This window comes from Cydia pomonella, chromosome 14 (genome assembly GCF_033807575.1).
Source record: "Cydia pomonella isolate Wapato2018A chromosome 14, ilCydPomo1, whole genome shotgun sequence".
Classification (NCBI taxonomy): domain Eukaryota; kingdom Metazoa; phylum Arthropoda; class Insecta; order Lepidoptera; family Tortricidae; genus Cydia; species Cydia pomonella.
This window is the reverse complement of record NC_084716.1, coordinates 11075121-11098628: the sequence shown is the minus strand read 5'-3', so window position 1 is coordinate 11098628 and position 23508 is coordinate 11075121. Positions and strand designations below refer to the sequence as shown.

The 23508-nt window shown below is 36.9% G+C and overlaps 1 protein-coding gene across 5 annotated transcripts in view; it reads right to left on the bottom strand.

Moving 5' to 3' along the window:
- Nucleotides 1-23508, bottom strand: part of LOC133524927 (uncharacterized) — a 146120-nt gene that overhangs the window by 32537 nt on the left and 90075 nt on the right. For all 5 annotated transcript variants that reach the window (XM_061861083.1, XM_061861084.1, XM_061861085.1 and 2 more), the window contains exons 2-5: nt 20716-20851; nt 20300-20477; nt 9746-10132; nt 9179-9300 (exon numbers count right to left, since the gene is read on the bottom strand). In XM_061861083.1, coding sequence (XP_061717067.1) covers nt 9179-9300; nt 9746-10132; nt 20300-20477; nt 20716-20851 — 823 coding nt within the window. The remainder of the gene's footprint in view (nt 1-9178; nt 9301-9745; nt 10133-20299; nt 20478-20715; nt 20852-23508) is intronic.

Below are 23508 nucleotides of genomic sequence, written 5' to 3'. Positions count from 1 at the left end.
TTGTAAAATGTCTTAAGTTAGACAATGTTACGTGTGTTATGCGATTACTTGGTCATCTTCAAAGATCTTACCAAATTGAGGTAGGTTCGAAAAGAGAAGATTGAAATTGAAATATATTTACTGCAAGAAATTTAGAACACAAATAAAAACAATTTATAATTCGATTAAAAAAAATCTTTATTTCTAAACACTGTGTTTTCACACATGCTAGACCTTTTTGCATTAGTGAATTTCTTGATTTAAAAAAGCTGCCTGGAGACGATAAGCAAACTTCCGAGTACCATTAGTCACCCATAGCCACAGGCACAAGAATCTGTTGTTTAATCAGCACTCGCTATTTGTAAGACAGCCCTAGTCCGGAATCGAATCCAGGTCATCTCGGCACGCGCCCTCTAACTGGCTAAATGGGTCAGTAGAAATAGCTCGTTGCTATGCAGCGGCGATAATGAGCGAAGGACGCTGGTACATATAGGTAGTATGACATTCTTTAGTAGCCAGGTTTATTACTTTAGTCATTAAATAAAAATATGCAAAGGAATATACCTATAGAGCGCTGGTGGCCTAGCGGTAAGAGCATGCGACTTGCAATCCGGAGGTCGCGGCCTTAAACCCCGGCTCGTACCAATGAGTTTTTCGGAACTTATGTACGAAATATCATTTGATATTAACCAGTCGTTTTTCAGTGAAGGAAAACATCGTGGGGAAACCAGACTAATCCCAGTAAGGCCTAGTTTACCCTCTGGGTTGGAAGGTTAGATGGCAGTCGCTTTCGTAGAAACTAGTGCCTACGCTAATTCTCGGGATTAGTTGCCAAGCGGACCCCAGGCTCCCATGAGCCGTCGCAAAATGCCAGGACAACGCGAGGAAGAAGAAGAAGATGCCAAGAAATATATGGTTAGGAGACCAATACACCCCTAACACGGCTAGGTTGAAGGGTGAGATTGAGTTGTAGGATCAGACAAATAGACTCATCTCTCTGAAGACGCTAACCTAACTTACCTAACATATTACATTTCAAAAGAATTCATTATCTACGGTTACTGTACTTTACCACAGCGAAAGTCATATAAAGTTCGAGACGGTTAGACGACATTTTTATTTATATTTAGGCACGTGAAAAACAAACGTGTGAATCTGTGAACACTACCAGCCTGATAAATTTTCTTGATATTAAACATTATTTATAACTTTCAATGTACCATACTACCTATGTACTTTCAATGTTACTGAAAGATAAAGAAATAAAATTGTTTTTTCCGTCCATTTTCCAGAAAATTTCCGAGGCAAATGTAATGAAATGGCGCCTGGACTTCCAATTGGTGGGAAACGGTTCTAGGGAAGCTGGAAATTCACCCATCCGCCACCAATAACGCCCTTCCTTTCAATTTGCTGTCATTTGCGGAAATTTACCGCTTTCTGAATAACATTTCATACGCTAAATTAGGCGGTCTACGTTAGAGTCAAATCCCGGCACGAAATTTCTGGGTAAGTTTTAAAAATATACCTATCGATCGTGTCATTCACGAAGACGCATGCCTTGACTCGTAATGTCATGTTATTAAAGGTTAAATTGGACAAATCTGCCCGTCTACTTAGATTTAGTCGCAAGATTTGCACTGAACTGCCAGCCTAGCCAAGGTGACAATCGCTATCGCTACGACAGCGAAACGCTTTGTGTCTCCCTATCACTCTTCCATATTAGTGCGACAGTGACAGTTGCGTTTCGATCGCTATGGAGCGTAAGCGATTTGCATGCTGGCTACGCGGCCTGTCCAGATTCTCATGTAAAATCCGCGCCAGCTTTCGTGAATAAGCTTATGAGGCTGTCAATACCTAAAGCGCGCACACTGTCTATTTGTATCGGAGTAAATGAGATAGCACTGTCGCATGTTACTGGGCCTGGGCAAGGGAATAATAAGAAAAATATTTAAATAAAAAAAGTGGATTATTAGTGTAATATTTTACTCAACCACGGTTTAGATATAAATGTTTTGAAATTGTGATTTTAATTGCAGACCTATAAGTCAAAAAAATAAAGACATAAAACCGTTTAATTGTGATTTTAAGACCAATCTTTGCAATTATTTTCTATCGAGCCGATTTCGTTCAATCGTGTATCGAGTACAACCACGGTCTTTGAAATATAATTAATATGATCATATATTTTTCTTATTTGACTAAAACAAATACAATACAATACAACTGTCTTTGAAAATCGCGTTTTACTTAACTTCAGTTATTGCTACGGATAAGAGACGCGTCGCTTTTACACTTAGGTATGTAGTTGTTGGAACGTGACAAACGCCGACAATAAATGACAAATATGGGACTATCACACTCTACACTGACGTAAGTCTTATAACTCTTCAATACAAAGTGACCACAACACACATTCGTCACAAAAAACATTGTTAGATACAGGTTGTCTAATATAACAGCATATAGGTAGGGAACTTATACCAACATTACTCATTATTATTTATTTATTATTAGTCTATAAAGACAACAAATAGTCCAATAAGTGTTAGTTGATCCTAGCCTACGTTATTTAGTACCGGATAACAAACATAGATTTTGTCCTTTGACAAAGTATCCACAACAAAGGACGATCAAGCTTATTATGTACAAAACCACCTGTAGATAAAAATATACCTAGTTTCAGTAAATAAGTTTATGTTTATTTAGTATTGAATACATTTTATAAAGACGGCAAAAGAATACAATCATACATGAAAAAATATTCAGAAGAGTCATTTTTAAACAGTTGCACCCAAAAACTTTCCGTATGGATGAAACTACAGCTGATGATTTCTGCGACGAAAACCACATAAAAATGGGTTGACTTCCGCATACATTGCCTCGGCGTTATCACAGCCAGTGTGACAAAGAACATTGTTAGACATAGGTATTTGCCAAGTATCGTTTGCTTTGACGGTTTGCCTACAATCAGTATGTTTGTTTGTACGGGCGGAAGGCGCCATCACGCGCTGTTTGAGTGTATCGACGATATCGACATGTCATTGAGACAGGTTCAATGTAAAATGACAATAAATTGACAACGACGAAGGTATGTTCAAATTCAATGACGGCACAATCTTGTTCGCATTATATAGAATAGGGTAATCAACCCAGGGGGCGCAGCGTCGGATTATTCTAGTTCGTCGAGGAGGCAAGGGCAAGGCAAGATGGCAAGGGTTGATAGAAAACGCCATAGAAACTTAAATAATGTATGGATATAGTCACGTGACTTTTCCCTACACATTTTTACCTAATACATTTTTCCTTTCGTTTGGCGTCGGTCGATGTCGATGTTCTCATCTTGGCTAGGCCCCCAGATGCTACAGAACGCCCTTGTTGCAGTCTGCCAGAAATGAATATGCATAGTTACATTTGTTAAAAGGTCGATCTCTCTCAAAGCAAAACCAATTTTCGCGCGTTTATGTTTTTTGTACTACATTTTTGTCTACTGAGATACTTACCAATTTTCATTACTTCTTTAGGTTTTATAGAAAAAAAAGTATTATTTTAGATGACTCGTAGAAAAAGTATTGTATACAATAGTGATATAATCAAGCTTTTCAATCTCGTACCTTACTTAAGCAACTCAGCAAGCTTCGTTGCCTAAACACGGTACTCAACTGAAAAGCTCTCTATTATATCACGATTGTATAAAATACTACTGGGCTTCTTTATATTTTGAACTGATAAATATTGACCATTTGGAACCCATGAATAAATAAGGTTAGTCGCATATTTCGAAATGGCTCTCTGGTTTTAAGGGTTCCGTAGTCAACTAGGAACCCTTATAGTTTCGCCATGTCCGTCTGTCTGTCTGTCTGTCCGAGGCTTTGCTCCGTGGTCGTTAGTGCTAGAAAGCTGAAATTCGGCATGGATATATAAATCAATAAAGCCGACAAAGTCGTACAATAAAATATAAAAATTTAATTTTTTTGAGGGTACCTCCCCTACACGTAAAGTGGGGGTGAATTTTTTTTTTTATTCAATCCTACAGTGTGGGGTATCGTTAGAAAGGTCTTTCAAAACTAATAGGGGTCTTCAATAAACATTGTTTGATAAAGTGAATAGATTCGGAGATAATCGCTCCGAAAGAGAAAAAAAATGTGTCCCCCCCCCTCTAACTTTTGAACCATAGGTCCAAAAAATATGAAAAAAATCGTGGAAGTAGAGCTTAAGAAAGACATTAAATGAAAACTATAGCGGACATGATCAGTTTAGCTGTTTTTGAGTTATCGCAAAAAGTTGCTCCCATAGTAAAAAGACTTTAATTAGGCACTGACTATGCAAATTTGCCTATTTGTTTAATTCGCGTGAAAGGTACCGTTTCATCCCTTGGTTAACAATTTACTATACTTTAAGCTCCAGTTTAGCTTATTGTGACGGAAGAGTAACTACGGAACCCTACACTGAGCGTGGCCCGACATGCTCTTGGCCGGTTTTTAATTATCCCCTGGCCGATGTAGGTAAGTATTTGAGTAAGTAAAGCAGGCACCAAAACTGAGCATGGACAATAAAGCAAACATGTAATAAAATAAATTTTAAATTCTTACCAATTTTGTAACAGAATTGTCAAATTTTGGCTTTTTTGTTAGTTGTATTTCTAATTGCATCCTATACATTATTTCCCAACCGGTAAACATTATGTAAATAAACACATAAATATGACGATCAATATGGCATCTTAATAAATTATGAAGAGTTTAATAGCACTGCCGACGCACTTGGCTGCAATCCGCGGGTTTTCGACGTCTAAAGAGCTTAGCACGGTTGTTGTAAATTGGTTTGAGTTGTGATCAGGGCCCGATTTGACTACAGAAGGCGGCAGATGGTTAATTGGCTACTTTAGTGATAAGTAGAATAGTAGTAGTACCGGCCAAACTGTCCAAATTTACATTTTGACATACATTTTTAAATACCCCTAAAATCCCCACGCATAACAAACATAGTAACTATTATTCTAAATAAACATTTCTATAATAAAAAATATAAGTAAGTTGGTTTTGCGTATGTAGGGCGTGACATAATGGTCTGTCTTCTTTCAAAATTTGACGGTTTAACCCATACCATTATATGTATTTCACTAGTATATGCCAGGTCTCCAAGAGAAGGTCTGACCATCACAGGCTTCGCCTAAAAAAGTTCCAAACTTAGGAAGGGGTCTTCAAAAAGTTTGGTTTGGATCTTTATTTTACTATCGAGCGCTGTTAAAAAGCGATGTACGCTTTCAACACCACAAATCTGGAGTACGGTTATACGCGCGAATGCTACAGTTTATTTTCACAACTAAATTGGTAACCGACGTATTGGAAATAGACACCGGTGGTGGTCTGCTCGCGTTTACTTCAGTCCAAGGACAAGCATGGGTAATTAACAATGACAGTGAACACGCGTCTTAATTCGTGTTTAAAGAGAGTTTGTTTATTAAGAAATATGCATGTTCTTGAGCTATTCAAATAGACAAACATATTTTGCAAAGGAAAACGGACGACGCTTCTAGATGCTAACCCAAGAAAGATTATCTTCATTAATTCCTTTGTAAGAAGATTTAAGTATTTCATAATATTGTCCTTGTTGAAAGGAAATAAAGATTTGACACTCATTGAAGAGGAAAATAAATTACGGTTTCAGCATACAATTTGACCTATCGCACACCCATTGCTATCCAATCTTACAATCCCTTACACTTCATTTTTACCTATAACAAGCACACTATATTCATACAATATTGTATCAAAAGTTAATTTAACGTCATGCATCGAATCGAACTAGATTCAAGCCAGAGTCAACAGGCCAGCGTGTTTGGAGAAGCTGCGCAAACAAATTAAACTAACAGACATCTATTCACGTGTCAATCTGATTTGTAAGCCATTCCTAGTCTAATTTGACCTCTAAGTATACAAAATCGCATAAATATCAGAGGTCTCTTGGACTGGTGGTGGTTTTGTGGCAACTAGGTTGGCGCCATGAATAATATCGGATTATGTATTCCCATAGCTAGCTCTAAAAATCTAAAGTTCATGCGAACCATTGCTACTGAACCTCGCGATCTAAAAATAAAAATTAAAAGCAGAATGCTTAACCTAAATAAGAGACATACTGTAAGTTAAGTCTAAAGGAGATTGTTAGTTATTTACGGGAAATGGAACAACTTTTCTCCCTTTCGGGAGTTCAGTCCTTTGCCGGTATTGTGCCGGTAAATATAAGGTGAGCAAGATATGTTTTTTTTCCTTCGTTTAAGACTCGTAACTGTCCAGTAATAATTTGATAAATATGTCTCCTTGGTTAGGTTTAGCATGTTTTATTGTGAAAATATGAATATCACCAGTAAAACGATTAGGAAACCATTTGGTGATACTTGTGCAAGCAAAATGCCTGATATTCTGAAGGCACTCAAGTTTTTAGATAGTCCTCAGTAAAACCTTGCAGATGTCAGCGTGTGAGACATGTTTTTTACTGAGTCACAATTGCTGGCGCCACATTTAAGTTTACTTAGTTTATCGATTGTGCCATTGTCCGTGGAACCATCTGCCCTTTTACTGGTTCGCCTTTGTCTCGCTTATGCTCCGTCTGCGATTGTAATAACGTCGTAGTTGACACGACCCGATAAACGCTGTGATTTTCCATGCGAATCGATGCAAATGCTCGCCTAGGCGGTGATAACAGATGAATAGAAAGTAGATAACGAATACGAGTATCAATGATATGCCATTTATAATCAAGAGGAATTTTCCAGCCAGTTAGACCAACTCTAACTAACCAGCCAACACCAACTCTCAGACCAACTGTCTTTTTTTTGTTAATTCGTATCGACAACGTATTATAGTTACAGCCAATTTCAAAGGAGATACTCTATTAAGGAATTATATTATAAATTAGACCAAAATAAATTAAACCGTCCCTATTATATTATAAATTTGAAAAAAAAAACATCTGTCTATCTATATCTCTTTCGGACCTCTTCATCATTTAAATAATTTTGGAGATAGTTTAAGTCCCAGGGAAAGACAAAGGATATTTTTTGTCACTGTTTTTTTTTTTATCACGGACATATTTAATTTATTCATATATAAGCTATGCAATTTTGCGACTGGGTGAAGAGTCAGCAAAACTATTAGCTTAGCAAAATTAAATGCTAAACTAATCGTTTTGCTGACTGTACGTATTAATTAATATTTCAGCCTAATTTCAATTAATCAGTTAACAGAGTATTAAATTAAATGAAAACATAGTCCAGGTTCAATAACTATAATCTGGATTATTAAAAAACGGTTACTCATCAGCTCATCGCCTTTGTTTCACGAATCATAATAAACGAACGTAAGTAAATGTATTACGTAAACTAGATACCAACTAGGTACTTAAAATTGCAGGCTCATTTAAAAACAATACGCGCGGTGTGAACATGCCAACTATATTTAAAAAGTAAAACATGTCACATAGATACCAACCTAATTGTAGCATAGGAACCGTATTTGAAGTCTTAACATTATCTTTGTTCCACCTATTATACTGGTTACATAGCTGGTAGGTATTCTACTTTTGCTATCAATAAATTCTATGTCAACGGAATATAGGTATCACCTTTGTTTATAACAATGACTAAAACATGCGTAATGTTGTATTTTTATCCACAGAAACCACAACAAAGGGCGCATATCATATGCACCCTTTCGCATATATTTCGTTATACCTTAAGCAAAAGTAGACAACTATCCCAACAATACAATGCAATACTTCACACAAATTGTAAGCAATTCCATGTATTTAGAGATACATAAACAAAGACAGACAGATAGATAGGACAGAGGTAAAATCAGGCTGTCTTATCGCTTAAGAGCGACCTCTTTCAGACTACATGTCAATTGTCTTCAATCTTCTGCAATGGTCTTATAACAATAAAAAAGGTTTTTGTAACTAACGCTTGGTCTGGTTGGTCTATGAGAAAATTCGATACCTTATCCAAGAACTTTTTAAATAATTAAAATTAGGTAGTTTATAACGTAATAGATAACGCAAAGCAACGAAACACTCACAAAATATAACGGTGATGATAATGAAGACGATTTTTAGATTACATAGCCATGATACATATATATGTATTTATTACACGCCTATATCGGTAGTATTATGATAGATAATAGAAAGCAACGTCATAAGGACGACCATGCAATATGATCCCCTATTGCTGTCATACTTGAGATACCACATCGTATGACAACTACTAGTATTCCGTTAATGTTTACAGACATGAGTAATCTATAGGTAATAACTATAAGAAGCTCAGACCAACGGGTGAAACATGGATGGCTTTACGTGATAAAATAAACGTCACTTTTTAACATCACGCGATTGAAAGAGACAAACGCAGTCTCGTAGACAAGTAAGTAGATAAGTAATTATGTGAGTGGAACCGATGGAAGATGATTTCAAACGATTCTCAGTAATTTTATAAAGTCTGCGGTACTCATCAGAGTGATAGCTGGCACATGGCTGATTTTGTTTTGTTTACTCGTACATACTTACGAACTTCAATGAATTAAGTTGATAAATTATTCATTAACTTCGCTGAAAACCTTGGAAGTTTTCGGTATAACAATTATGGCTTAGAAGTTACAATATAAGTAATAATTCCGAGAACTAAGCCAATTCCCTCGGCGAGAAGGAATTTGTTGGATATAAGCGTTAAGGGACCGATTCACATTACGAACTTTGAGGTAGCATTAATGATAAAGTAGTAGACGTTCGGAAAGATCCTTAAAATTTTATACTAAGTAATAAATAATTTTGTCTCGAACCCGAGACCGTAGTGTAACATGCCTTTGCTCTTAGCTAACAATAAGTTTTTCAGTCTATCGCATTTTGGTATTCGTGCGATTGTTTTAAACTTGCGACACGACAGATCTTCTCACCATTGCTATCTTGATGTCTTGAATAAGTGCGTTTGTAAGCGTAGCGTTTTTATTTCAAAATCAGGATCAGGATGTTAAGGCATTTGAAATTGAACATGGTAAACGTTTCTCTTAGGTTGTGATAGCTAGAGTGGGAGACCGGTGTAATCCAAGCAATATTACTGTCAATCTCATTGGCGGAGTTAAACATTTCAATAGGGGCAGAAATCAGTTAATGTGAGTAGAAGTACCTATAGGTAAAGGTAACTAACCTGGTAATGTTGTCCTGTCGGTCCGCAATCGTCTGCAAGCCTACAGCATCTCGCAGTTGCATGACAAGGGCTGTTCTGACCGCGTCTGTGCATCTCCACTCTTCAATCCTTTCACAGAGGACCTGTGGATATTCACATTTATATTTATTTTACTCTTTGACTGCTGTGTTGCCAAATAATTTATAAATAAAAAAATATTATAGGAAATTATTACACAATTTCATCATTATTATCATTATTCCAGCCGAAAGCCGTCCACTGCTGGACAAAGGTCTCCCTCAAAGATCTCCACAACGAAATGTCATTCGCTGCCCTCAGCCAACAGGTTCCCGCGACTTTAATGAGCCCAAGAATTTGACTCATCAAGACACTATGAGTCTACTGTGGGTAACAGTTTAATTAATTTTATTATACATTTTCGGGGCTCTATCGGCAAACCAGCTTGATAGTATCTAGTTATTATATAAAATAGAACTATCAATTCCAAATATCAACAGATGTCAAATAATAATCAAAACCATTAGGCGTCGCCCTCACTAAAACATACAATAAAAGCTTACTTCTCACCTCAACATCATCAGAATAAATCGAAGTATTCCTAAACACGTCCTTCTTGACAACAGCCACATACGGCCCTTGCACTCCTCCCACAAACTTCTCACAGTTGAAGAACACCGCGTCCTTCTTCACCATCTCCTCTTCGACCCCGGGGAATGTCGGATTCATGTCAACTGCAGACGTTGGGGCTACTAAAGTATAGTCCCAGAAAGCCCACGCACCGTACTGGTGTAACAGAAGCGTTGTAGCTACATCGTCGGCTAAAACTCCAGTGAGCTTGGAGGCCGCAGGGAAGAAGCCAATCATGCGCTTGCCGGTCCCTGAGTATCTCTGAAGCTTCTGTTCGAGGTTGTTCAGATCGATGAAGCCTTCTTTTGTTTCCGGGACTTTGACGATCTGGAAATTATGTTGTTGGTTAGCGATTTGACAATACAATATTAATGGAGTGTGGAATTAAAGGTATTGAAGGTGAAGATAAGAAACTCTTCAACATAATGCTTATTTCATTAGAAGGTAATGGTGATCTAATGGTGGGACAGTCACCTTCAATAATAAATTACACAACGAAGGCTGCAAAAATATCTGACACGATCTGATTTGTAGAGCCATAAGAGCGCGTTACGTATTTTTACGGCTTACGAACTTAACATATTGCTGGTGACACATATTATATCATATCATATAATTTCTTGTTAAAAGTTTAATTTGGGTTTGCTCGGTTACATTACAAAATGAAACGCAAGATTTCTCATGATCAAGTCCCGTCATTCCATAAATAAGTGGCGCAAAAGCCTCGCTAGCCCTTACCACGCACAAGCCACTTATCAGATTAGTTCCCGCTTTGATTTCGTTAACTCCCAAGGGCGGTCCCTACTTTGTCTCGTAATATTTCATGGAGCAGAAAATATCTTATTCAAAACGCCCCGAAAATTCTTTTATGTAAAGTTATCTTAATAAAATCAGTCTGTTAAACTTGCAAATTGTTGTCCGGACAAAAATATCCAGCGAATTCTAATCTGGGCCCAAAAAAATATTTTCGTCAATTTTAATAAGCTGACACCAGAGATTTTGCGATACAATAACATGCCTTCATGGAAAAAGTCAAACAAAGCATAAAAACGTCAGTCGCAGTTCTAATTGCGTATTTATTCTAAGTAACTCTGTCTAGTAAACAGAGTTACTTCTGTTAAGTGCGAATAGATTAATACATCCACAAAGACGTTAGGTGCCATAAAATCAAACTACGTACCTAACAAGTACGAAGTACTCACTACTTAGTACCTGTGTTGCCCATTTTTTTTTAATTTGTTGGAAATATTTAAAATGTTAAGCTCTTTCCAACATGCCCTTCGGGAGTTAAATCAAAACTACGTTAAAAAAACTACAAATTGAGTAATGTCAAATAACCTTCTGCTTTATTTATATCCATTCGGCCGTTCACATGAACCGATTTCAATGCAAATTCTGGCAATTGTCCTTCGAAATTGTACTGCCTGTAGGTACTCACCTATATAAATTTACATTATAAAAGTCTGTTTTGAAGTAATATAAAATATGTTAGCGTGATACCTACACAGTGTTTCTATTTAATATATAAACATGAGCCCTTTGAGGACTAAGTATAGAAACCCATAAAACTCATATCAATACAATATTTGTAAAATATGATGTTAATCTCAATATTCTCAATTCATCGATCTCGTGCTCAGTATTTCTGCAAGCAAGAGGAGAGGAAGATTTAATCAACATTTTCTTACATTTCAATATGCCTTTATAAACTCAGGGACATTACAAGAAATGGGAGAGCTCAAGACTGATGGCCACTATCTCGCAAGCCTAATTCTTCACAATGGTACGACGGTACAAACAAAAACATTGTCAAAGTAATTAGCATGCGCTATATGCTAAACTATTTATGTTAATGAGCCTTCTTATTACTGTTTATGAAAATAATGCTCTATTATTACTACGTTTTGTTACAATAACAACCCATATTCCCCAAACAAAACAAATAAGTAGATTCTGCAACTTGAGTCTGGTTTTCGCGAAATTCAGGCTTTCAATAGTAGATTTTTTAGGTGTATGTCTAAGCTGTTCATATTTAAATTAAAATCTGCCGTTTTCAGTACATAATATATCGTAATGGGCCATATATTTTATGCTAACTAGATGGTCAATAAACTTTTCAACTGCAGATATTGCCTTCATTATAATTTTAAGACCACAACGGCATTCGATTGCCGATCATTACCGAGATCTTCATACAAATATAAGCTTTATACCGATGTTACAGGGTACAGATTAGACAGATATTGGGTGTTGTTATATCTAAAACAATTCAATGTCACTAAACAAATTAGATGGTGTGGGTGTCAGATGTTGATGATTATATATAGGATTGTTGACTGTTAACTACATACATGTGATGAAAATGATACTGCAGCTGATTCCTGCCTGCTCGTGTAATTAGATTCTGATTGCCTTATTCATTAAAAACCGTATCAGAGGCATGAACGACTTTTTATAGGATAATATTATACAAATTTACTAAGTCTACAGTAAATAGAATAAATAAATAAATATTATAGGACATTCTTACACAGATTGACTAAGTCGCACAGTAAGCTCAAGAAGGCTTATGTTGTGGGTACTCAGACAACGATATATATAATATACAAATATATAAATTCATAGAAAACACCCAAGACTCAGGAACAAATATCTGTACTGCTCAACACACAAATACCCTTACCGTGATTCGAACCCAAGACCATCGGCTTCATAGGTAGGTCACTACCCACTAGGCAAGACCGGTCGTAAGCTCAATAAGGCTTGTGTTGTGGGTACTTAGACTACGATATATATAACATATACATATTTATAAATACTTAAATACATAGGAAACACCCATACCTTAGGAACAACTATTCGTGTTCATCACAAAAATACATTCCCTTACCAGGATTTGAACCCAGGGTACCATCGGGTTCATACCTGGATCACTACCCACTAGGCAAGACAGGATGTCGATTTCTTTAGATTTCGATTTTAGTTTTACTAGAAATTCCTTAGAATTCCTAGAAGCAATATTTTAAGATCTACCTAATAGTATAAAACGAATTTCTAAATCAATGTTTCAGAGTATTCAAAATAATCTCATGTACGCTTGACATTCTCTTGCCATGTGTTTTGATTTTCTAAATGTTAAACCCACAAAATCGACTCCTGGTCAAAGGGACTGGCATTACAATAATTAATAATATTAACTTGCAAAATGTTATGTTCGGTATCCTAAATACGAATAACCAATGTTTCCTAACTACAAAAATAAAAGTTTTTAGAAATCAGTATAACACTGATATAATAAAATGTAACGTTTTCATGTAATTGCGTAAAGAAAACATAAAGATGGATTCTGTCCTGCAGTATGCAAACTGACCTATTTGGCCCGCGGCGTGCGCTTGTCCTAAATAGCGGACATTTTGCGACTAATCCAACTGCAAACAAACACAAATGCCAGTTGTAGGTACTTGTATAAAAAGAACACATTTATGTCACGCGATTCGACATATTTATGGCGCCCTATAGACGTAAGAATTTGGCATTCTGTTGTTGTTTTTTGTTTAGTCAGTGTGACGCTGACCGAAACAAATAAGTACTTCGTGATCGATAAAGGAATTGGTTATTAGAATAAATACTACATAATGGTGATCATACAACTTTACTCATTATTTCTGAACTCTCTGTTTAAATTTACTTGTAACTTTAACTTAGAGTTTATTTTAGGCAATTTCGTTTTTTTAGAGTAACCTCCGGATGGGGGAGGATGGGGTCGGAGGAGGTTACCCAAGTACCTAAAAAAAAACAAATTGCCCTAAATTCAACAATTTGTTCAAACTTTTTAACAATTAAAATTGGTGATACCTAAACATATATGAGTCGTAGTAAACGTAAATATCATAATGAACCTTAAAACTGATAGGTACAGGTATTTCAGTTTAATTGAACAAAAAGAAAACCTACTAGTCGGTTTAGCAAGGTAGAAAAAAGTTTAAATATGCCTACCTACTAAGCCTCTAGATAACCTTTATTTATACATAACTAGCGGTGCCCTTGGTTCCACCCACATGGGATGTGCTCATATCATTTTCGCTCCTTAAAGGAGGGTAGGAGTGGATTTAGACAAATATTGTTCTGTGTTCCAGGGCTTAAGCTACCATACCAAGCATACATGCATACCAAATTTCACCAAAATCAGAACCGTGAAAAATTAACTGACAAGCAGACAGACTTCCTTTCGCATCTAATTCCTAACATTGTACCTAATCTGATGGGTGGATGTAATAACTAATAATTTGACCTGCGACTCCTAGATAAACTCAGATAAGACTAAAGAAGAATTTCTCTCGTCAGAAAATTCCTTAGCTAGATACAGATTTTCTTTTCACTTCGAATATTTATTTCTACTTTCTTACTTACTTACTCCGTTGGCTCAGCGACCCAAAATGAGACGGCCTCCGACACAAGACAGCGCCACTTTTCTCGGTCCTGTGCGACTCTTGCCAATTGTCGACCCGAAGCTCGACATCAACATCTTCTAGCCGCGCGAATAATAATGTGTAAAAATCGTGAAAGTTTAAATCAGTATTTTAAAATAAAGTTGATTATAAATCAATGATTTAGTCACAGAATTTCAGAAAGTATAAGTAAAATATAGTAACATTGCATGTGGCTGTCAGGAATTATTAGAATCAATCACAGCAATCGGAACGAACGCCTTGTAAATGTTTAATTATATTAAATTACAACATTCGTTCCATTTCGATTATAGAATAGTAGGTTTTCGAACCGCATGTGACTCAAATAGTTATAAATTGTTCCAGGTGTTCCAAATAGTCCCATTTTAATGCTACTTTAATCTTTGCATAGAAAACTATATTTTTAATTAAAGCAGAAGCATAACATAGTATTTCCATTCTCATTTGTATGCACATCTTGTAGTCTCAACATATAACATAATACAATAACAAGGTGCTAACAGCAACCTGGCACGTGAATCTGTGCGATTGTACGAAGATACGCAGAAGTATCCATAAGTAGATTCGATCGATAGAAAAGGATTCATACATGAAAAACTGACGTAAGTAGTATCTATACTTAGGAATTTACTTCATTGGTCAAACTTGGGGCGCGATTCTTTCTTACCTTTTTCTTTTTTTTTTTCTCCCTTACAACTAGTATACAATCAATATTCCTTTGTGAACCACTATAGATTCACAAATCAGAGTATTCATAAGGGAGTCCCAAATTAGCTATATGGAAGACGTATTTAAGTGCAGAATGTTTTGTAAGTAGACAGTAGACACATTAAAACTACTAATGCCGTATCCGACATGATGGTCGTACTTGTCTACGTGACAGCGTGATAAAAAGTCTCTATTAAAAATACTGTTACTTCATCACGTGGATAACACCATCCATTATACCCCTGGTGGATTCCTCTAACTTAAACCAAAGATTCTGAGTAGTGCCTCTGTCGGTAGCCTATTTAGCATGCGCCTCGCGTTTACGCGTCTTTACGACCGGCAAATTCCTATCGTTATCAGAAGTGCAAACCGTGGGCACGATCACGCATTTGCCATGCAATAGGTGAGGTTAATCATGATGCAGTTTTCTATAGTGTATTCTACTTTTCCTTTATGCATGATTGCCAAATATGTTTGTGTAAATGGCTGTCTGAAAGCGAATATGAACCCTGAAAAATTTACTTGGACAAAAGGTATTTACCAAATATTTATCATTCGGAATTACGATAGACCTTTCAGGAATTAATTTACGATATTTTTTAAATAAAATGAAAAATACGGTTCTTTACATAAACAGACCCTTCAAAGTAATGGCACTTCAAAAATTCCCATTTCCGCCGCATAGTGGCAGTGTCAGAAAAGTTCACGACTCTGACCCATTTTTCACAATACAATATTTCAATGGCTTACCAAACGCAAGCAAAATCGCTAGGCTAATCCAGAATGAGAGTACTCTCAATTCACAAACAGTTATAAGAGGTCTTGGGGTCACATTATCCTGGTACATAACACTCATGTAGTCCGCAACATCAATGACACAACCAGGGTCGACACAGCTGCAGCGTGTATCATTATCGCGAATAAATGCACCGGACGTGACTTTCAAAGTCGACGGAATTGATACTCCTGTTGTATAGAGGAAATTTGGGAGCCGTTGTTAAAGTCAGAACATAGCATAAATAAAACAAGTGGAAGGATGATTTAGAGTCCAGTTAGGATCGGCATTTACGGAAATTTTCGTTTGGAGGAGAATATTTTATTGCCAGGCTTTGCAAGGCGAAAGAAAGAAAGGTAAAAGAAAAAAACACCCCATAAGGTAGATGTGCCAGTGTTCCACATGCTAATGTCGAATAATAACTAAGTTGACAAATTTTTCTCGCCTTATGACGTATGTTTAAAGATGACACGTACTGGGAACATGACAAAGTATATTCGGACGGCTAGCTTGTAGTATATAAACAATTATACCTCGCCGAATGACTAACCGATATTTTAACTTGAATTCATAAATCTATGCACATTATTTTGAAAAGCTTTACGTTTTAAATGTTCTCTGTCATACGAATATCTACGGGTTCGTACCGTAAGCACCTTTACATAAGCATAGATAAATAATATGTTATCCCGTCAGTTCGGATAGTTAGGGTCTAAGACTAGATATACGAGGGACATAAGCGACCCAGAATGCAAATTTATGTCACCTGAGAGACCCACCATAAATTTTCCGATCCCATGTAAACCTACGCATTCCACCTTACATCTTATCGGAACGCTGACCTTCGCCATCGTTTCTTTGCGTACCTAACCCGCTATCGCGAACTGACTCGGAGTGCATAATAAGATTTCTATAAAATAACCAGATTTGCCCAAGGCAATCAGCCATATATACAACGTGTTTTTATTGAATCCCATTAACTCCGGAGTATGGGTAAGTAAGTTTACGGAAACTAAATGCCATAGTAAATTAAAAATATATATATATATATTATTTTATTTTATAAAAAGTAATTATGTTCCATATAACGTTGTTGTAACACGGGCATTACATTTAATTCAACTAAACAATTGAAAACTGTGACGAGATAGTACTACTCGTAAACGTAGAGTTCATTTTTAGGGTTCCGTACCCAAAGGGTAAAACGGGACCCTAATACTAAGACTCCGCTGTGTCCGTCCGTCTGTCCTGTCTGTCCGTCTGTCACCAGGTTCTCATGAACAGTGATAGCTAGACAGGTGAAATTTTCACAGATGATGTAATTCTGTTGCTCGTATAACAACAAATACTAATAAAGTACGGAACCCTCGGTGGGCGAGTCCGACTCGCACTTGTCCGGTTTTTTAAATTTCAGTTGTTATTTTAATAGGCTACCCATGTTATTTAAAAATATCCCGTCAAGTACATGAAGTGAATCTAGGACGAGCAATTTCAGCATTCCTTGTAGTAACGCGAGGGCAACACGCGACCGCCATTTTATGTGGGTTGTCGACCCAAATATGGGCATATGTTAAAACGTATAGTACCTATGATCATAGTACACTACACGTAACTACGTAGTGTTTTTTTACGTCTAATACGTTATTCCGCGACTTGAAGGCTAAAGGTACTTTATACTCAGTAGGCTACCAGGAATTAGTAAGCCACATTTTTTATTGCTATATTTACTTTTTTTAGATCAAACCAAAATGAATTGATTATTTTACCTACTTAGGATATGAGAAATAGCAAGAGACTCCAGGTTGTAGCTAAAATGTATATATATTCCAGGTACCAGGTAATAAATAACGACTTTGGAAGAAATCCCAAAATTGCAAAGAAATACTTATCCCATAAAAAACATCGTTCAAGGCATAATGACCCAAAAACTCTCCGAGAAAGAAAAAGAGACCCATATATCGCATTTTTTTGTTTTCTAGGTAACATTTTGATATAACTACGAGTATCTACTTATTACACGCTTTTTATTTAACTTGCCCTGCAGTGGCAGCATGGTTCCTTTTTTATCGCCCGTCACTATGCCTGTCACTTTCGCACTTACTTAAGTTAGTGATATACCTACAATTTACAAACAATGCAAAACACATTTGCCAAAAACATAATTCATCTAGGAAATATGTAGTTACTGCCAATGCCAGCCTCATAACATATGACACGATACGATTGGTATCACATAATTATTAATAGTTATCTGTCTGCGACAACTGAATTTGTCCTCAGCATTCAAAACAGAAGGTCATTAACCGATCGAATGGTAAGGATTATGAGAACAAAATAATTATTAAATTTTGTATAAGTCCTTACGATTGGAAACAGTGGCATAAATATTAGGAGTTTTTCATATTTTATATAATTATATACATATTGTTTACACCAAAAACAAAATGCTAAAAGTTTATCATATTCTAAATCTACAGTGGCAGTATGGTTCCATTTTTATCGCTTGTCACTATGCCCGTCACTTTCGCACTTACATACTTGTTAGAACGTGACAGGCATGGTGACAGATGATAAAGGGCCGACCATCATAGCCCTATTGTTAGTATATATCTTGGAGGCTAATATTGACCCACTTCCCGATTTCCGATTGAGCTGAAATTTTGCAGACATATGTAAATCGGATAAAAATGCAATATTATGATGATTTGGAGCTGAGCAGACGGAGGTGGACATAGGAACTCTGTGATAAAATAACGCAAACTAATTGTGTCTGGGGTTATTAGAATTGTCTCGTACAGTCAGCGATAATAGGTTGTACCAAAAATATTTGTTTTTGCAGAAACTTATTATATGTCGCTAGTGCGCTTTATGAGGACATAAGTAAAGTGGAACGACCGATATAAATAATCTCATTATATTATCCTCAAATGCGTCATATAAGTATGTAATACATAAAATATTATGTACGTTTACTAACACTTTTCAAATAACGAACATGTCATTACCAATATTGATTGGGTACCGTAAAATGGGGTGAGTAGGGATTACGAGGGCAGTTGGGTTATGAATGTGGTGAGGAGGAAAGACAGAGGGGTGAGTTGGTTTTTAAAGGCTACTGCTACGTAAATTATATATTCTAATAACAAATCAAGCTATTACAATGTTCATAACCCAAAATGTCGATCCAACAATTTACAAAACTCACCTTAGTAGGAAATCCTTCTTACCCCTACTACGGGGTGAGCTGGAATTTCCTACAATTTCGTATTTATCTTTAAAGTCATGAAATGGAACTACACAAAATCATTTAAAAATAAAACTAAAATTCAAACGACCGGAACATTTATTATGTATCAAAATCAGTTTGCCACCAGTAAAAATGAAGTTTTATCGAGGTTTGAATGTCAGTTTTGTCCCTACTCACCCCATTTACGGTAATGGCTTAGCAAAATTAGTGCAGACTTGCAAAATTTCTACCAAATATTTGTTTAAATACCTATGTGACCGAGCGTCTTCGTTTCAGCCAAGGCAAAAATGCTTTCGTGTGTTCGGATGTTCTCCTCTAGAGGTCGCAATGATCAACCGATTCTCGTGAAATTTTGTGAACAGTGGGGCTAAGATGGTCAGTTCTTTATCATTTGTCACCATGCCTGTCACGTTCTAACAAGTATGTAAGCGCGAAAGTGACGGACATAGTGACAAGTGATAAAAATGGGACCATGCTGCCACTGCAGGTTCGACGATTACATATAATTATTTTGTCGATTCAGTTTTTGGATATTTTTGTAAATGGCGGAGCCATACATGTATTCAGTTTTAAGTTAGCTCGCGTGGTCAACAGCTCACAGAGCCACTGTACCTATTCGTTTGATCAGGCTGATTCAGATAACCTAAGCAAATTTAAATCGCTCTTTTCAGCACTTTGTAACTACAAACAATAAAGCTGATTTTTGCTAAAAATAAAGCAGTCAGACATTATAAGTGTATAATGTCCGCAAACTATTTACCGATTCATTTACTGACTGCTTTATTTTTACCAAAAATCAGCTTTTAGATAGCTAAGATATCACGCTAGGTCTATGATAATAGACTCTTCAGACTCTTGGTCAAGAACACTAGTTCTTGAGTTGGTTGTTGACCTTAACTAGAGAAGGAAGGCACGTTAGCCTCGCCCCGGAGCTTTATTATAATTTAACTACTTGTTAAGATTTGATCTTATTTTGATACGACCTTGAAGATCGCTCACGCTGATTGGTGGACGCGAAATGAAGTAAAAGTCGCGCGTGAGAAGCGCGCCGATCAGCAAGATGATCATCAAGGACGTATCAAAACCATAACATATCGGTAAATTAGAATCGACCTTCCAGGAGCTAAAAGCCTACCGGCTAGACTAGCCTCATTAAAGAGTTTACTTAAGGCTAGAACCTTAGGTATGCCTTGGCCACGAAAAAAAAACGCCCAAACGCTAGCGACAGCTGTACATAGTGAGAGAAAGCGCCAGCGTCGTGGCCTTCGGGTTAGACCAGATAGTCAAGTACTGACCTCAGCATCGAACTCGCGCCACACCGCGAGCTGCCGCTCGGTCTCGCGCGCCGATACGAACAGCGCAACGTTGCCAGGCCGCAGCGCGCGCAAGAAGCGCGGCAACGATGCGCCAAGCACGACGGCATCATCAGCGCCCGCGCCGACTGCCGAGCGGATTATCAGCTTCGATTCCGATCTGTGGTAATAGGAGAAACATTAGTTTAAAATATAGATAATGGATGAAGTGACAATGACAAAAGGCTGTAATATCTTCGTAACGTTACTTTGGTACATTTGACGATAGGAAATTTTTACTGCGCATGACACACATGCTGCGTCATGCATTAATTAATACTTTTCGCTAAATAACGTGCTACGTGCTACGGCGTTCGTAGCGTAGCATTCGTAGCACGCCTGTCCAGTCACTACCTCACCTGTAGATCTCACTCTGCCCAGACGTATAAGACAGGGCTGTGCATCTAGTCGCATGTGTGGACAACACGTTACTGGCCACGTACTCCTCGAGGCACTCCAGCGCCCGGCCGGAGCCGTTGTAGTCGCAGTATACCACTGGAAAGAATAAACAACTTTAGTATCTTTGTCATGAAGTAGAAAATAAAAACGAGAGTATTTCAGCCCTCGTCTACAAAAGTAACATTAGATTAGAAGTATACTTTTAAAATTAGGGTTGTATCTCCGAGGCAACCTACTGTTTTTTCTCAGATGAGCTATTTAGTCCGACCTAGTAGTTATTAGTAGCGGAGATACGCGAGACGAGTAGGTGCGTTATTCGTCACGACGCTGCTATATCTGCATATTCCTATGAATTTATTTATTTAAACTTTATTGCACGATATAAAATTGTACAAATGGCGGCCATAAGGCATTCTCTACCAGAATGAATATATTTGTTATGAATAAAATCACACACACACACACAAGTAAATATAACTAGTACAGTCGAGTTCGTAAATATGTATACATTTTTTCACCTTATTGCATGGATTGAGGTGAAGAAATGTATACGTATTGAATGATGAATGAACTCGACTGTACATATAGAACAGTTAGTAAATTTTATTGCCATACGTGAGACACTAACGAAATCGTCCCTTTCACCATATTATGAGAAGTAAGCGCGTTTTAATATCTAAACCATTATTAAACCATTGCCTAGCTACTCCAGCTTGTAGACAGGTAATTAAGAATACGGCAAGATAACACATAGGTGACATAGGTATTTTACTGTCTGGCTTACACCTAAGTTGTGTAGATAAGACATAAGAGTTGGATGTTTCCGAAGTCTTAAGAGGATCTCTAGTTTAAGTATGATTATTATTATTTATTATTATTATTTTATTTGATACACTAGCAGCTCTTGGAGTTGATGCGTGTATATCGCAGCACTTGTGTTTGTTTACACTTTTAACTAAGATATTTATTTAATTGTCCAAAATAAAAATTAAGCACTAACATATATATTTATCTTGTATTGTAAAGCGAATAGAAAGAATTTTAAGATCCATTAAATAGTCTCCGCGGCCGGCAAAACGTCCCACTCTGTCGCTTGCCATAAGCACGCCTTGACAGTTTATTCGTAAGAAGATAGAAGCAAATCTCGTCCTTATAATAGGCGACAAAGTGGGACCTTTGACTAGACTTCGACACAATTATTCACACTCAGTTTATGCGTAACCTACATTACTACAAATTAAGATTATTTAAGACATTTGACAGGGAGCCATAGTAAACGAACGGACCCAAAAATGTAAGAATAGACTAGAAATATAATATAAGCCCAAAAATCCTCCAAATAACAGATTAGAAATCAAGAACTAGTCGAACCGCTACAAAATTTATGACATTCAATAATGCGAGAACGAAAATAAGTGATGCATTATTCGTTTTCGGTCATTCGCTCGAAAATCGAACGAATCATTCACGTGACAAGACTATCGTATTTTCTGGACATGCAATGTGTTCATTCGCTAAGTATCAGTCATACAAGTAAAAGGGCATCTATTTTATTTCGTGTCCTCGCCCTATGAGTATGACCAACCCCCATGGGACTGACTAATAACTTCATGCTGTCGTAAAAACAAATTGCTCATAAAAACATAAATTCGTAAACCCCCAAACGAGTGCGTAAATTACTGAGGGCCTGAGGGGACACTGTATTACGTAAGTTCAGAGTGTCATTCGCCTGTTGATTATACAGGGTGGACATTTGAAGCGATAAAATAAATAAAACCGGCCAAGAGCATGTCGGGCCACGCTCAGTGTAGGGTTCCGTAGTTACTCTTCCGTCACAATAAGCTAAACAGGAGCTTAAAGTATAGTAAATTGTTAACCAAGGGATGAAACGGTACCTTTCACCCGAGTTAAACAAATAGGCAAATTTGCATAATCAGTACCTAATTAAAGTAAGTCTTCTTACTATGAAGGGAAAACTTTTTGCGATAACTCAAACACAGCTTAACTGATCATGTCCGCTATAGTTTTCATTTAATGTCTTTCTTAAGCTCTACTTCCACGATTTTTTTCATATTTTTTGGACCTATGGTTCAAAAGTTAGAGGGGGGGGGGGGACACATTTATTTTTTCTTTCGGAGCGATTATCTCCGAATATATTCACTTTATCAAAAAATGTTTCTAGAAAAGGTTTTGAAAGACCTTTCCAACGATACTCCACACTCTAGGGCTGAAGCAAAAAAAAAAATTCACCCCCACTTTACGTGTAGGGGAGGTACCCTAAAAAAAAAAATTTTAGATTTTATTGTACGACTTTGTCGGCTTTATTGATTTATATATCCATGCCAAATTTCAACTTTCTAGCACTAACGACCACGGAGCAAAGCCTCGGACAGACAGACAGACAGACAGACGGACATGGCGAAACTATGAGGGTTCCTAGTTGACTACGGAACCCTAAAAAGAACTGGTAAAGAAGATAATCATCATCATGTATTTAAGATTTCAACTCTTGTCGGCGGAGCAAGTTTCATTTATAAGTACCTATGTCGGTTCGTTGTGTCGTGTGTGTCGGTCGCTTTTTCCTTGACAGTCTAATACGACACGACGTTGAGTTTTTCCTTTATGAATCAAATGTAGCGTACATTAGAAGCCTAAAGAACATAATAAGTAAAAAGCTATCGATTTTACCCCTCTTTTATGCAGCTATTTTATTCGATTGGACATATCGATCGTACTCATTGGAAAATATGTTA